Raw genomic sequence first — 14,577 nt, 5'->3', positions numbered from 1 at the left:
CTTGAGGAAAAGAATACCCCAGTGGGCTTCTGGGTGGTGCAGCACAATTGTTAAAAAGGAAGAAATGATTCCTGAGTGAAAAATGTGGGATTAGATCCCACAGGAATGATGTTACAGAATCACAGAATTGAAAGGTTTGGAAGGGACCTTGAAAGATCATCGGGTCCAACCCCCCTGCCAAAGCAGTTCCTTAGAGCAGGCTGCCCAGGTAGGCGTCCAGATGGGCCTTGAATATCTCCAGAGAGGGAGACTCCACAACCTCCCTGGGCAGCCTGTTCCAGTGCTCTGTCACCCTCACTGTGAAGAAGTTCTTTTGCACGTTGGTGCGGAACTTCCTGTGCTCCATTTTGTGGCCATTACCCATTGTCCTATCCCCACAAACCACTGAAATGAGGTTGGCCAAATCCCTCTGTCTCCCACACCGCAGGTATTTATACACATTGATAAGATCCCCTCTCAGTCTTCTCTTCTCCAGGCTGAACAGGCCCAGGTCTCTCAGCCTTTCCTCATAGGGAAGGTGCTCCAGGCCCCGTATCATCTTTGTGGCCCTCCGCTGCACTCTTTCCAGGAGATCCCTGTCTTTTTTGTACCAGGGAGCCCAGAACTGGACACAGTACTGCAGGTGAGGCCTTACCAGGGCAGAGTAGAGGGGGAGGATCACCTCCCTTGACCTGCTGGCCATGCTCCTTTTAATGCACGCCAGGATCCCATTGTCCCTCTTGGCCACGAGGGCACACTGCTGGCTCATGGTCAACCCGTCATCCACCAGGACCCCCAGGTCCTTATCCTCAGAGCTCCTCTCCAGCAGGTCGTCCCCCAGCCTGTACTGATACGTCCGGTTGTTCCTTCCCAGGTGCAGGACTCTACACTTGCTCTTATTAAACCTCATTTGGTTTCTTCCTGCCCATCTCTCCAGCCGGTCCAGGTCTCGCTAAGTGGCAGCACAGCCTTCTGGCGTGTCAGCCACTCCTCCCAGCTTTGTGTCATCGGCGTACTTGCTGAGGGCAGACGCTATTCCCTCATCAAGGTCATCGATGAAGATGTTGAACAAGACCGGACCCAGCACTGACCTCTGGGGAACGCCGCTAGTCACAGGTCTCCAGCTGGACAGGAGCTTTCACAGTTTTCAGTTGATGGTATATCAATGGCTGAATTCCATACAAGACAGAGAATACATTATCTGGTAAAAAATGCTGGAATAAGTCAAATAATAGGTGTAAATCATGCTTTCTATCTTTTTCTTGGACATTTCAATTTTTTTTCAGCAGTATTTCAGTGCAGCAGAACTTAGGTCCTCAGCTAGCCACACTATAAGCCCAAGCCTGATCAGCTTTACAAAACAGCTGCATCATTTTAAATAGATCAACTGTCCATCCCTCCATTAAAGTGGTGCACATACCTAGTAGATTATTTACTTATCATTTATGTCCCTCCAAGTAAGTTCAGTGATGTCTCAGTGCAAAGCAAGCTGATAAAGGTGAGCATGCTTTTAGCAGAGATATTTAACTGCATTTTTTAGTTTTATTTTTTAAGGAAGGAATATCTTGTTATCAGCATCTTTCTCACACCAGAAGTGGAATTTTTGCAGAAACATCGGTAAACAAGCCTTGCCGACCACATCTGTGTTTCTATGAACCAGCAGGCTCTGGAAGGGCTTAAGCAGAAAGCTGCGCACCTCCTGCCTACTTCCCATCACCATCACTGCCCTCCATGCAGCAGAGGGCTGCTGCAGCCTGCCTGTCTGATGTGCTGGGCAGGCTTACTGTTTGCCTGGAAAAATCATCCTGCACTGAGTGCAGCCTCAGGACCACTTCTGCCAGCCATTATTTATCACGGTGACTTGTGCTCTGCTAAATAAAATGGAGACTTTGGCATGGAGTAGTCCTTCTGAAAACAAGACTGGCAACAATGGGACAAGGAGCAGAGGCACAGAGACTGAAGGGAACGAGAAGCTCACCTGTGGATTCTTCACTGGGCAGAACAAATGAAGGGGAAGCGCGTAGACAATCCCACAAACCATGTGAAGTGCTGAAGGAGACAGCCACGCTCCTGCTAGGCTGGGAAAAGAGGAACATGCTGTGGTTCCCAACATGTGAATAAAGCTCCTCGGTGGGGAAGCAGAGTTACTGGAAACCTCCTGCCTGCCCTTGCCTTCAGCACAGAACGGCCCTTGTGGGAAGGTGCGTGCATGGCAATGCAGGAGCCGCTCACTCAAGTTCCCCGTGAGATGTGGCCGAGGAGGCGATTTATTTCCAGCTCCCTTTCCAGATGAAGTATGGCTTGCACTACCACTGCCTAGGCTGTAGTTATTCTGTAAATAAAGATTTTCTGTCTTCCACGTGGCAACTTTTGCCCTGAAGTCACTCTTTAAAGTAAGCCTCAGAAACAGGCAGGTGAGCGCAGCTGAGAGCCCGGAGAGCGGGTACCCGTTAGTGCTAAACATTCGGTTTTGGTGTGAGAGAAACTTTCTTCCGTATTTCACCTTCTAACACGTAGGAGGTTGTGCTGGTGACAGGGCAGCAGAACTGTCCTGTATCTCCGATGCTTTACTTCTGCTCGGTGAAGGCGCGGAGGAGGCAGACTTTGCTGCAAAGCCTTTCTGCTCCCTCTGTGCTCAGCGCGCACGCTGCGGCCTCGGGAAGCCTCCGCACCACAGTTCCACAAGAACACAGAGTCACCCAGCTCTTTTCTTTCTTTATTTTTTTATTGAAAGCTTCATCAAAGAAAACAGAAGTTTAAACCTAACATCCACTGATCTACAGAAAGCCCCAGGAGTGGGAAAATGGCAGCTATTAGGATTGTGGTACAAATGGAAAACATCAAAAAAAAAATCATAGCAGTACAGATCTTTCAAAGACATTCTGAGACATCAGCACACAGATGCCCATATAAATAAGATTCATAATTTAATGTATCACAGAGGTTCTGTATTCTACATTTTGGCTACAATGAGGTCTGTAAGGGCTTTAAAGAACCTCTGTCCCACTTTTGTGATGCACGTTTTCTTGATAGGAAGTTCATCTGCTTTCAAAGCTGCTTTGATTTTTCTTACAGACAGAATCTGTTCATTCTCCTTTAAAAAGGAAAACAAATAAGTGTTCCTATATGAATTCTGTATGCTTCCTGGTTTTTACATAAAGTTGTTTTGCCTCCAAAAGACAGTAGAATTTTCCTCCACTCTGGAATACAGAATATTTAATAATACTTCAGTTACATAAACATCATGTTCTCTTCTCTAGGCTGTATTTTTGGGCTTTTAAAAATATAACTGTCTGTAAATTCCACCAAATTCATAAAATTTTTATCCAAGAGAAAGACACTTATAGGCAGAAATTAAAGTTGGGCAGATACTCTCTTAAGGACAGCAGATCCAGATCTTGGAAGGTGCTTAGACCTCGCAGGGTTTGGCCCTACAAGGAGACATGTATTTGTGAACCTGTCAAAGGCTGATATTTTTCTCTTCATTACACATTTTTACTGACTTGAAAGAATGCAACTGTCACTGTTGGGGAGTGAAATCCTGAACAACTGAAATAAAGACAAACATTTTTCTCATCATGAAAAGCTAAAGCAACACTTTGTCTTTCTTTTACTTTTTAACAACTTTTCTCTCATAGTTTTCTGTTAATTTGAACAAAGAACATGTTAATAAAGGGGAGAAGAAAGGGTCTCTTCTGCCTGCTTTGAGGCACAAAGGTGAATAAATCTCTGGGGTACATACAGAGCTCTAGCCTATTTAGGTGACAGGAGCAATATAGAAAAAAACGGTGCTCTTTTTGAGGGCTAGCTTTCCTTACACTGCATCTTTGCTGCTTGCTGAGATTCTAGAAATCTGCTCCAGTGAGGGACAGGAGTCTGCCGGTCACTCAGCCCTCCTCTGGGAAAATGTGCGGGCGTGACTGTGTGTACGCGTATTAGAAATGAAAGGAATCATCATTATTAGAGCCAATTGCCATTAAACTGAAAAGACTAATACACCAAATGTCAGTGTCTTTGTTGTTTTCTGTTTTGCATTTCCATCACACCGTGACTGTTTTCTCAGTTCACATGGGCTACCTAGAAAGACCTGTAAAATCCCTTACCCTAGGGCACTTCTTTTGTATAAGGACCAATTTCATGTTAAATAAAGTTTCGAAAGGAAATGTTGACCATGTGTGTATCAAACGTTACTATCTTCAACTACCACATTTGGTCTCACCACTAAAAATAGATCGCTTTATTACTTTAAGCACATTATCACTCTTAAGCATGACTCTTACTGTAGGTGGAGTTCAGCTAGTCTGACTAAACCTGTTTTGCTCATGTCAACCTCAGCATTAAAATGAAGTGGCATGAGGAGCACCATCAAGCTTAAAATCATGAAGCATGGCAATTTCTTAAACACTTATTATCAGTCTCATCCTTCAGTACCATAAACAACATAATATAGATCCAAATACTATGACATATTAAAAATAAACTTTATTACAATGCAGGCTTCCTCAAATTTGCTGAGTTTTGGTACACATACATACATAAATAATACCCTTCATTTGATTTTTACTTGTGTAAAAATCCATTTGAATGCTTCAGCCCATTGCCCATTGAAAGTTTAAGCCCTCAACTTCCCTAATAACCAGCCTTTATCTTCTACAGTTGGGCATGCATCCATAGCAGAAGACAATACAATGTGATGCAATTGCTCTCAGATATGCCTCATTCTGCATTACAGTGGATTTCTTGACCAACACAACCAAGGCAGTCTCTTGGTAAACAGAACTATACAAGTAAGCACAAGCTAAGGACATTTCAAGAGTCTGTTTCACTGGAAGGCAATAGGAGGACATTCACAATTTGAGGCCTGACTGTCACAGGTGAAAAGTGCTTACAAAACCAGCAGTAGAGCCAGATAGGAAGAAGAGTCCCTCAACGATCTCACTGGAAAAAGTGAGACTTTTCAGTGCCCTGATCTACACTCTGGTCAGCACCTGCAAATATAACACTCTCTTCAGTTCCACTGTATCATTTTTTTCTCAGTGTTAAGTGACGAGCCCAGGTATTCAGAATTTTCTAGCCATAATTCATATTTTTCTGACACCCATCCCGTATTTATCTTTTAAAGTAAAAACAAAAATACCAAACCTGAACATCCAGATTTGACTATTTACAAGAATTCAGGTGTGATGGAAAGTACATACGCAGTTCAGCTTATGGATTTGATGTTGCTTCTAGACCGCTGGGCCAGGCACCATTGCCTTTGACTTCTAGAGTTGTTTCTGCAATCTTTCAGGAACCCTCGTGATATTTAAAGCTAATTGGCAAGACATAGATACTGACTTTATGAATTCTGATCTTCAAAACCAAGAAAAAAAAGAAACTCAAAAAGATAATAATAAACCTTCCAATAAACCTTATTAGCCAGAACATAAAGAAAACCAGTTTTAGAGTTCAGAAGCCACCAAGTATTCCTGTGCTATGATGACAACCATGCAGCAAGTGTGTTGCTTTTCGTTATCTTTTATCTCATCTTAAAATTTTTACAAATAAGTTACCACTTTCTGAGCATTTTGTATGTTCCATTTTTTTTTCTTACCTTACGATCTATGTCTATTTATACTCAAAGCTCACATTACATATAAAACATAGACTTTCAAGTACCATTTCACTGATTTTTGGGAACAGTAAGATGATCAATTGCATTTAGGGGATCCATTTTCTTTCCTCTTCTTCTTCCTCTATTTCTTTGCTTTGTTTCTTTTGATTTCAAACACTATTAAACATTGCAGCATGGAAAAAAAGAAAAGGAACGATTCTAACACAGAATGCACTTGAAACACTTTAAAGTGACAGGCATCGTGATACCGTGCTGCCTGTCTGACTTAATAAAAAACACTGAGATTGCTTAAATTTGTTTGCTGAAAAAAATAACAAAAATGTTTCTGAATGTATAAATAAAGCAGCAGAGTTCTGAATAGAAACAAGAAGGTACCTCAGCATATTCATCAGCCACATGGTAGCTACCTTGTAGCCTCATTGTTGATAGTAAATGAGACTTTTTGTATGTCACATTAGAACTAACACAGAAACAAATATGTTTATTTCCTATTTAACTGAATTGTGCCTGGGATTATCACTATTTGTACAAAGAATTCAGAGAGAGACAGAAAGAGAGTACGTGTAGAAAGGAAGAAAATAAGGCTAGATTGATTTTTCCCCCATATGCCCTCCAAAGACAGAGGGAACCTTTATCCAAGGACAAAATTCAAGTGCCACTCTCAAAAAGCAACATGTAATGAGACAGTATGTGGAACAGAAAGAGATGTGATTTTTTTTCTGAATTAAAAACGTGAATATTGTTGTTCTTTTACTTTGGCATCATCTGGTTTTCAGAAGTGTCGAGTATCAACAACTACTCTGGAGAAAGCAGAAGTTTTATCACTTCTGAAAATCAGGCCCTCTTCCTATGGTGAAGAACCACGTGAACTCCCATTCCTCTCTTTTATATGTTGCATATCTAGCAGCCATTTACTTGGGAAACCCCCTCCCACCCCACACTACATTAAAATATATGATCTTGTTTTATCAATTTAAAAAAATAATTGTGTACTTTTCCCCCAAAAGACAGGTTAGGGAAACAGAGATCTCTTTTTTAGAGTTGGGTGGCTGAATCAGATTGATCCAATATAAATGTTTGAATTTGATTATTTTTAATGGATACCCTGTCTCTAATGCACCACAATAAATGTGATGAAGCTTCCCCTCTCTTCTGAATGGAGGAAAGTTTAAAAATGTTTGGTTTAAATTTACATATAGAAATATGTATATGTATGTATATATTTAAATGCTGCTTTTCTTCTGCCTCCTTAAGGAAAAAAATCATCTTTTGACTTGCTTTTCACCTTTTTTGGTTGCTTGGAAAAATCAAGGGCCATAATCAAGATTTCTCTGTGGAAAAAAAACTGTCATTCCTGAAACAGGTTTCAGTGGATTCAATTTAGTTAGTGTCTTTTCTGCCTAATCATACTAATTAGTGATTGTCAGCCAACATATTAAGACAACGGAAATCATAGCAGAGAAGAATAATTTTAAACTTCCTGCCTGCATGACAATACGAGCGTAAGTCATTTTCAACGTTTCTGCTTGTATGGGAGAGCTAAAATGAGAACAAAGATCGAGTTTGCTTTCTGTCGCATCTAACTGGCAATTCAAATGCATCACCAAAAAACGCAGAATTAAGGTGGCTATGCATGCTGGACGATGACAAAGACTGAGGTGAAGAAATGAGTCTGTGGTATGTTGGAATTCAGAAGGAAGACTGTTGTTTCAGAAGAAATACCAAGGATCAGGCAATTTAACAGAAAAACCCATCAAAATTAAGCCCACCTGGACAGATTAGTTGGTGACCCGCTCTCCTGCTTTGTGATGTTCTCCAAAGCACGCCATCAATAAGCTTCTCATACCAACTATTCTGAAATTTCCACTATAAACATATGCAGTATGTAAAACACCAGTGGAAGATAGTTTAAACAAACAAGAAAGTAAGAACTGGTCCGGCCATGTAGGTCAAATAAAGATAAAAAAAGAAAAAAAACCTCTATCTTCTGGACTGCGTTAGGGTGTCACTTCATCTTTGGTATAAAATAGGCCATCCATAGGCTGCATTTGTTCACAACTAGGAAAGACTACAGAAATTGTCAACAATTTCTTCTATCTATTGCTTTTTTTGCACTTTTTTGACCATAAGCTCCTATCTACTTAAGTTTTTTTAATGCTCTTAAGCTAGGTTTTTGCAATGTGACAAGCAAAGCAGACTAAAAACTTCTTAAAGCTCATAAAAAAGACTGCAGATAAAAAGCACTAATGCTTTTGCTAGCGATCACGCTTTGTAAATAAAAAAATCTGCATTCTGCAAGAAAAAAACCCTGCATTCTCTACAATGCAGCAAGTTTTTTTCTCAATTCAATAACTTTACTGTAAAATGCTTTAGCCTTCTAGAATTTTTTTCTGTCAACACTTAAGACAAAGTTCATAAAAGTCCCAGCATTTTTCCAATCCTTTCAGTTGCCACAGTTCCTTTATCATCAACTTTTCTTCAAAAGAAGAAAATCATTTTCTTTTAAACTGTACAGTTTATTTTTGTTCACCCCAAAAACTCAGTCTATTAAACTTCTGCACCAGCACCGGTGTGAGCAGTTTCAATTCATTCTCGGGTTTTCTAACAAGACGTTGACAGCTTGCCTTGAGAGCCTTTGACGTCCTTAAAATTAAGGCAATTAAGATTCAAGATAAACCTTACCTAAACATTTCTTTAAAACAAACACTTGAACAACAACGAAAAAAGAAAACAACAAAAAAAGAACAAAAAAAAACAACCAAAAACCACTCTAAATTTAAAACAAGAAGAAAAATAAACTGAGAGAAAAAGAGTAGCTTAATTTTTGAGGAAGACAATTGGTTTTTTTCATCTCAACTTGCTCCCTCTTGACATCATCAGTTTTTTTCTGTTAAAAAAGAAAATCTAGCTACACCTCCAGGTAAATTCTGAATTCAAATGTTCGTCCAGATGAAATGTCAACCCAGCATTTCTCCTCTGGGTTTTTTCTTTAGTTAAGAAAAAAAAAATAGCAAAAATAAAATTGTCAGACTACATGACGGAACCATTTGCACAGCACATAAAAACACTGTTTTGTTTTCGTTGGGAAAGGTAGAAAAAAAAAAGCATTCATTTGACGCCTGTGCAAACTGGAAGCCAACTTCTTGTTCAGTGAAGTTTCTCCATTCAAGGCAAAGATTTCAGACCGACATTCTTCAGTCCTGTTTATTGTCTGTAAAAACAATTGAATTAAAGTGGTCATTAAGTCAAAACAACTTTGAAATAGGCTGCTCTCTTTTTTTTCCACCCAATTCCCTTTAAAAGTTATCCAAGCTAAACTAACTTTGCAGCTGTTTAAATATGATACCACCACCAAGCTGAAAATAGTCAGGCAGAAATAGGGAACTCCTGCTTTGGGGACGTTAACACATCCTAAGCAGATGACTTTACTTTTGTTAATGCTATGCTTAATGGGCAGTCCAACTACAATGAAATGAGATGAATACGTGGCTTAGCACTGTGTAAATATTTCAAGAGTAATACAATAAGAGAGTGAATATTTTCATAATATTAAGTGGCACTATTTATTTTGGATACTAATGATAAAACAAAGGATAAAATTACAATAAAAGGATACGTCCAATTTGTTAATAAGAACACATTTTCTGATGGCAAGAATAGTTAGACTGTGGAACAGTCTGCTTAATGAGCCAGTTATTTCTAACTTAGAAACTTTTGAGATAATATTAGAAAAATATCTTTTTTTTTTTTGAACATATAGTTTCAAGTCTTGCTAAAATTAGCACAGAGAACAACCTAAACTACCATTTTTTAAAGATAACTCCCATTTTGTGTTTTTGAGGTTTCATGAAATTTAAAGACATGTCTAATAAAACTTATCTTGGCAAGATGACACAAGATCCTGGGGGAGATGTAGATCCTACTTACAAACACTAGTAAATGTATCAGTAAGCTATCAGTAAGAGATAGTTATTGCTTCTTCTACAGTTCTCAAACCTTGTATGGAAAAAATGCTTTTACAACTCAAGTTCAACTCAAGAAAAGCTAGCACCTTTCCTTTCTGAGCATTAAAGCATTTGCCTTGCTTAGTTTTAAATTAATTTTATTATTATGAGTTAATATTTGCCACAGAACTATTTCTTCAGTATGGTAAACATAAAATGAACTTTGATTTTAAATATCAAATTTGCCAAAGAATTTTTTTCATTGCACGAAGCCTTGAAATTAATATTTTGAATGTAACAACAGATGTATGTGGAAAATAAGAATTAACTACTTACTTAGGATTTCTAAAGCAGTTCTCTATGCATAACTTCCAGTAGGAGTACTCAAGTTGGACTTCTCAGTGCCTAAGATTTTACTGCCTCTCTGAGCAGAGTGGGCACCAAAGGGTCACAGCACACATTCTCTAACAACCTGGCATTGAGGTTGCCCAGAAAAGGCTTCAGAAAAACTGAACTCTTCCTACATTTAAAATCAGAGTACTTTGTTCAACAGAGTTTTGTTTAGGGGTAAGAGAGTACAATTTCCAGGGGGAAGGATCACCATTTAAAGCCACTTCATAGATTTCACACTCTTATGTGGAAAATTAAAGATTTATGAGGAGAAGAAAAGAGGCATTGCAGGTCTAAAACAATTAAGATGATTTCCTCATAGAGTTGAGCTGTCTGCTCAGAAACAGAAGGCTGCTTCTCCTATATTGCTCCACTTCTAGAAGTCAGGTTTTTGATATGAAGTCATCATTTCTGAACATCCCTGTGTGGGATGCTCAAATAGAGCAGCCAGCATATTAAATGAAAGAATGTGTATGCTGATGAAAAAAAGGGGAACTTAATTTTTAAATCTTACAGTTTATTTTTGCGTACAGAATACAAGATCCTTGTAACACCCTGAGTACCTTTCCCCTCCTTCATTGCCTGCAGTTTCATGATTGTTGTAAAGAAAATAAAAACAATGAAATAACACTGTTAGAACTTTTCTCCTGACTGATCAGTTCCTATGAAACTGTTTTGTAGTGTCTGCCTTTTCCTTTGCCTATATTTGACAAAACCATTATGTGGTCATGTTAATTACTTCCTCTCTATTGCTTTGAAAACAGATGTATATTGGGCATGGTACTTGTTATTAATAAATGTGACCTTCGAAGAGTGGATTAAAAACATTATATGTTAATTGCTAAATAACTTCATTTGATATTATATTAAAGGTTACCAAAATATTCTGGTAGGAATTGTTGTAAGACAGAGATTGCATACATATTTCTTTCTTTCTACAACTTCCCACACTTTGCATTTCTGCCCACAACTGGCAGACACAAATAGAGGGCACTTTTCAGAAAAAAAAAAAAATCACAGTAAAAAATATGTAGTGGATCTCTCCATGTGATTTAAAAGGAAAGAACTTCCTCTGAATATAAATACCAGTGCCATTAGAACTCTGGCCATCACTGCAACAAGGCAGTAGCTGGCAAGGAAAGATGAAGGATCTCATTCTCAGAAAAGGTGGGAATTCACCATGTGAGAAAGAACACAACACTCATTTCAATAAAGAATCACAATGTAGTTTACTCCTCTGTGGGAAAAATTCCAGAAGCAGCTGCTCACAGCTACCTTATGAACACATCTGAACTTAAGTTCTTCTGGTTGGAGACTTAACTGAAAGCGAACTGGATCATGGGAATGATCAAATCCAAGTACCTTCAGAACACTGTCATCAAAGCCAGTGAACAGGATGGCACTGTCACGTGTATTTCTCTCTTGGCCAACTGTATTCTGTAAGTACTTTGCCATCACAGGTACTAGAGAGTTTGATGGCTAGGAGGGGTACACATGCATAGACTGTGCCTCCAAAATAGAGTACTGGATGAATCAACAAAATGCTTGTGATCAACTGCTTTTGTATTTACATCTGAACAAATATGGGAGTGACATATGAAAAAGTGAGATATTATAAACATAAATATGGCAGTCAAAAAGGGACATTGTGTGATCTGACACCATTGTTTATTCATGTGTTAAACAAAGAAATGCATCTTCCACTTCCAGAGGTCACAAATGAAGTAAAGCAACTGACAGATTGGTATAATTCTCATCTTCTCTATACCAGCTCATATATTATGCCTCTTGCACTATAAGTACTATGTCACGATGCATTAACTGACATACCAAATGTTTTTCTTATCTGATGATTTGTCTACTTCCTTCCACAAGATAAAAACTGCATAATTGTTTTTACAGTGATACTGATTTTCAATGTACATTTATTAATAAATGGCTGTGTTTGGAGTACGGCAAAATTCCTAGAATTGGTCCAAATTCCTAGAATCTGTCTGTGGATCAGTACCTGTGACTAAGTCCCTGACTTGTCTTCAAGAGGACTGATTCTGTTATCTCAAAGGGAAGGAGTGTAAGAGGATAATTCAGAAAATGATGGGGTTCTAGGTCCAGCTATCAGTGTATAGATCTTAAATTTTGCAAGGTATTCCATGGGAAGCAAATAAAGTGAGCAGAGATTGAGAGAAAGACAATGTAGTCTTTGCCTCATCACAGTATTTTCCATTCTGTTTCTAGCTTCTGCCCACTTGGTGTCTGCATGGCACCAGTTTAGCATGCTCACAAATACCCATTTGGGGCAATTTACACTGTTTAACTAGCAGGACTTTCGGAAATGAACCTTCATGTTTGTACCATGCTAATTTTTGCCACTGCAAAATTTAAGTCCTGTTTATAACCTCAGATGCTAGATGGTGGTTAAGCCCGGTATGGCAACTGTTAATGCAGTTGTTGAGATCCTTCTGAGTCCAGAATAAGCAGAAGCCTGCTAGAGAGCATGGAACTCAAGAACAATTTGCTTAGGTGAGGCCATCAGGCAAAACACTCTACTAATTACACTACTATATATACAATACTCATCTGAACTTAATGAAGCTATGCTGAATTTATATTGCTGAAATGGGAAGCAGAATTTGGGCCACTATATGGAGGAGCCAAAACCCTCAGTCTACGAAGTATATGCCTACTTACTTAGACTGTTGGTAAGAATATGCAGGTGCATGTTCACTGGATGTTTCCACTGTCATCTGTTGCTGTTGACCACTGGCTTCCTGTGATGACGATGCTACTGTCTGTGGAGAAGTATCAGCAACAACACCCTAGGGAGTCAAATAAGAACATGAAAAACTTACTATTTTTAGTCACTTTAGTGAATTACATAAAGGAACTCAGCACCAGCTCACATTCCTGTATTTCTCTAGAAATACTGTATGGTTGAGAGAGTTTGAGATAGGAGAACCACATGCTAACCCAACAAACTACATTAGTTTACAGAGATAATCCAGCAATGAGAATCTTCCTTAGTGTACTAACATCTCCAGTACTTTGTTTTCACAAGCTGCAGTGGCAAATACCTCCACATTTGGGAATGGTTCTCTGTCCATTCAAAGCCAAAGGCAAAACTTCTGACTTCAGTGGAGTCTTGATTTTACCTCGTCTTTTCTTTAACAAATGTATGGCTCTTCTGACTTTCACTTACCTACCCCAACTTCACAGTCAGTTCACTTTTATTTTGCTCATTTTACAGTGAGATAGAAACAAAGATCAGGTCCACCACCCTCTGCTTTATTACATGTCCATCAGAATTCTAGCTACCTTAAGAAAACAATGCACTCCGGTCAGTGCACTTATGCATGTTTCATTTCAACAATAAATTTAACTCGCACTAAATATTTTTACCTGTTAAGTCAAAGCTCCAATGAAGTTTTATTTACAAATTTGTAAACAAAACAAACAAAAAAGGTAAGTAGATATACAAAAGTTGATATGCATGGATTTAACATTATATTCAATTTTTTAGCCTATTTGGACAGTCTGAATTCTAACTATTTTTGCATGCTTTCAAGGTGAACTACATTTTCTTTCCTTTACTCTCATATTTGGTGTCTTGGCCACACTAATAACACTAACAGGTCTCTCCAGGGAACATGCATTATTACCGCATTGCACACAACAGAGCCAGAAGAGGGAGCACAAAGCACTTGCTTTGTTTTCATTTGAGTCCTATGTAAACAAAAGGTAGTTTATTTTACATTATCTGTGGAAAAGAAAGTGTTTAATTTCTCATAAATTCTACGTATCTGTTGCTTAACAGACTATCAGTATTATCTTTTTCTGTCTATGTCTTTATGCTTCTACAATTGTCCATCTCATCTTGAGAATGTAAGCTCTCTGGGGCAGAGACCATATTTTTTGGTCTCTGCTTGTGGGGAGCATCCAGTGTAGCAGGGTCCTGGTTCATGATGCTACATGAATACAGATAAACAATAACAATAATAGTATTCACTGGATAAGAGCAAGACAGGCTATATATTCAGATAATATTTAATTACTACATCATAGGACTTTATCAGGCATGAATATACCAGTGGATGATGGTGAGGAGGGCTCAGGAAGAATTAAATTAATTTCTCATTGGTACTGGCCAGTACTGATGCATGAGCCACTCTCATCTCCATCCCACGGTTTCCTTTTGATTCAGATTTGTATCTGTCCAGTTTATTACCAAGAATGGCAATTAAAAGAGGTACTCGTAGCCCATTTGTAAGTAAACAAGGCCCAGAGCAGAATTATCCTCTAGCAAAAAAGATTAAAAGTATGATCAGCACAATATGACAAAACAGTAGCAGCCTTTTCTGTGGGACCTCATTTAGAAATTTCAGAGAACTGGGAGAAACCAGGATGAGTACTTGACTGCTGGTGGGGCCATGCCAACAGTACCACTAACACAGCAGCCTCAAAGCACAAAGCAGCAATAGCAGCAACTTCAAAGTCCACACAGCTGAAGACAGAAGTATGGAGACCCTGGCACCCCTCACATTACCCCAGTGTAGGGGAGAAGTTATTAATAAAAGGGAATAGCACCAAAGAGAAGCACACACTGAAGAGGATGCCAAGGCTCCCTCCTCTCGCTGTGCTTGGTGGCCCTTATAA

General features: G+C 38.9%; 1 protein-coding gene across 24 annotated transcripts in view; it reads right to left on the bottom strand.

Annotated features, from left to right (window-relative positions):
* Positions 1-2,685: 2,685 nt before the first annotated feature.
* RBMS3 (RNA binding motif single stranded interacting protein 3) overlaps positions 2,686-14,577 on the bottom strand; it is a gene marked incomplete at its 3' end in the record, with an annotated part of 702,635 nt that continues 690,743 nt past the window's right edge. For 20 of the 24 annotated variants that reach the window (XM_080580036.1, XM_080580033.1, XM_080580013.1 and 17 more), the window contains 2 exons: positions 12,616-12,743; positions 2,686-8,804 (listed from right to left, as the gene is read on the bottom strand). In XM_080580036.1, coding sequence (XP_080436162.1) covers positions 8,798-8,804; positions 12,616-12,743 — 135 coding nt within the window. Of the gene's footprint in view, positions 8,805-12,611; positions 12,744-14,577 lie in introns of those variants that run through there. The other 4 variants (XM_080580030.1, XM_080580031.1, XM_080580029.1 and 1 more) reach the window with 1 other exon arrangement.

This window comes from Anser brachyrhynchus, assembly GCF_964034855.1.
Source record: "Anser brachyrhynchus genome assembly, chromosome: 2".
Classification (NCBI taxonomy): domain Eukaryota; kingdom Metazoa; phylum Chordata; class Aves; order Anseriformes; family Anatidae; genus Anser; species Anser brachyrhynchus.
The sequence above is the reverse complement of the archived record's forward strand: the minus strand, read 5'-3'. Positions and strand labels throughout refer to the sequence as shown.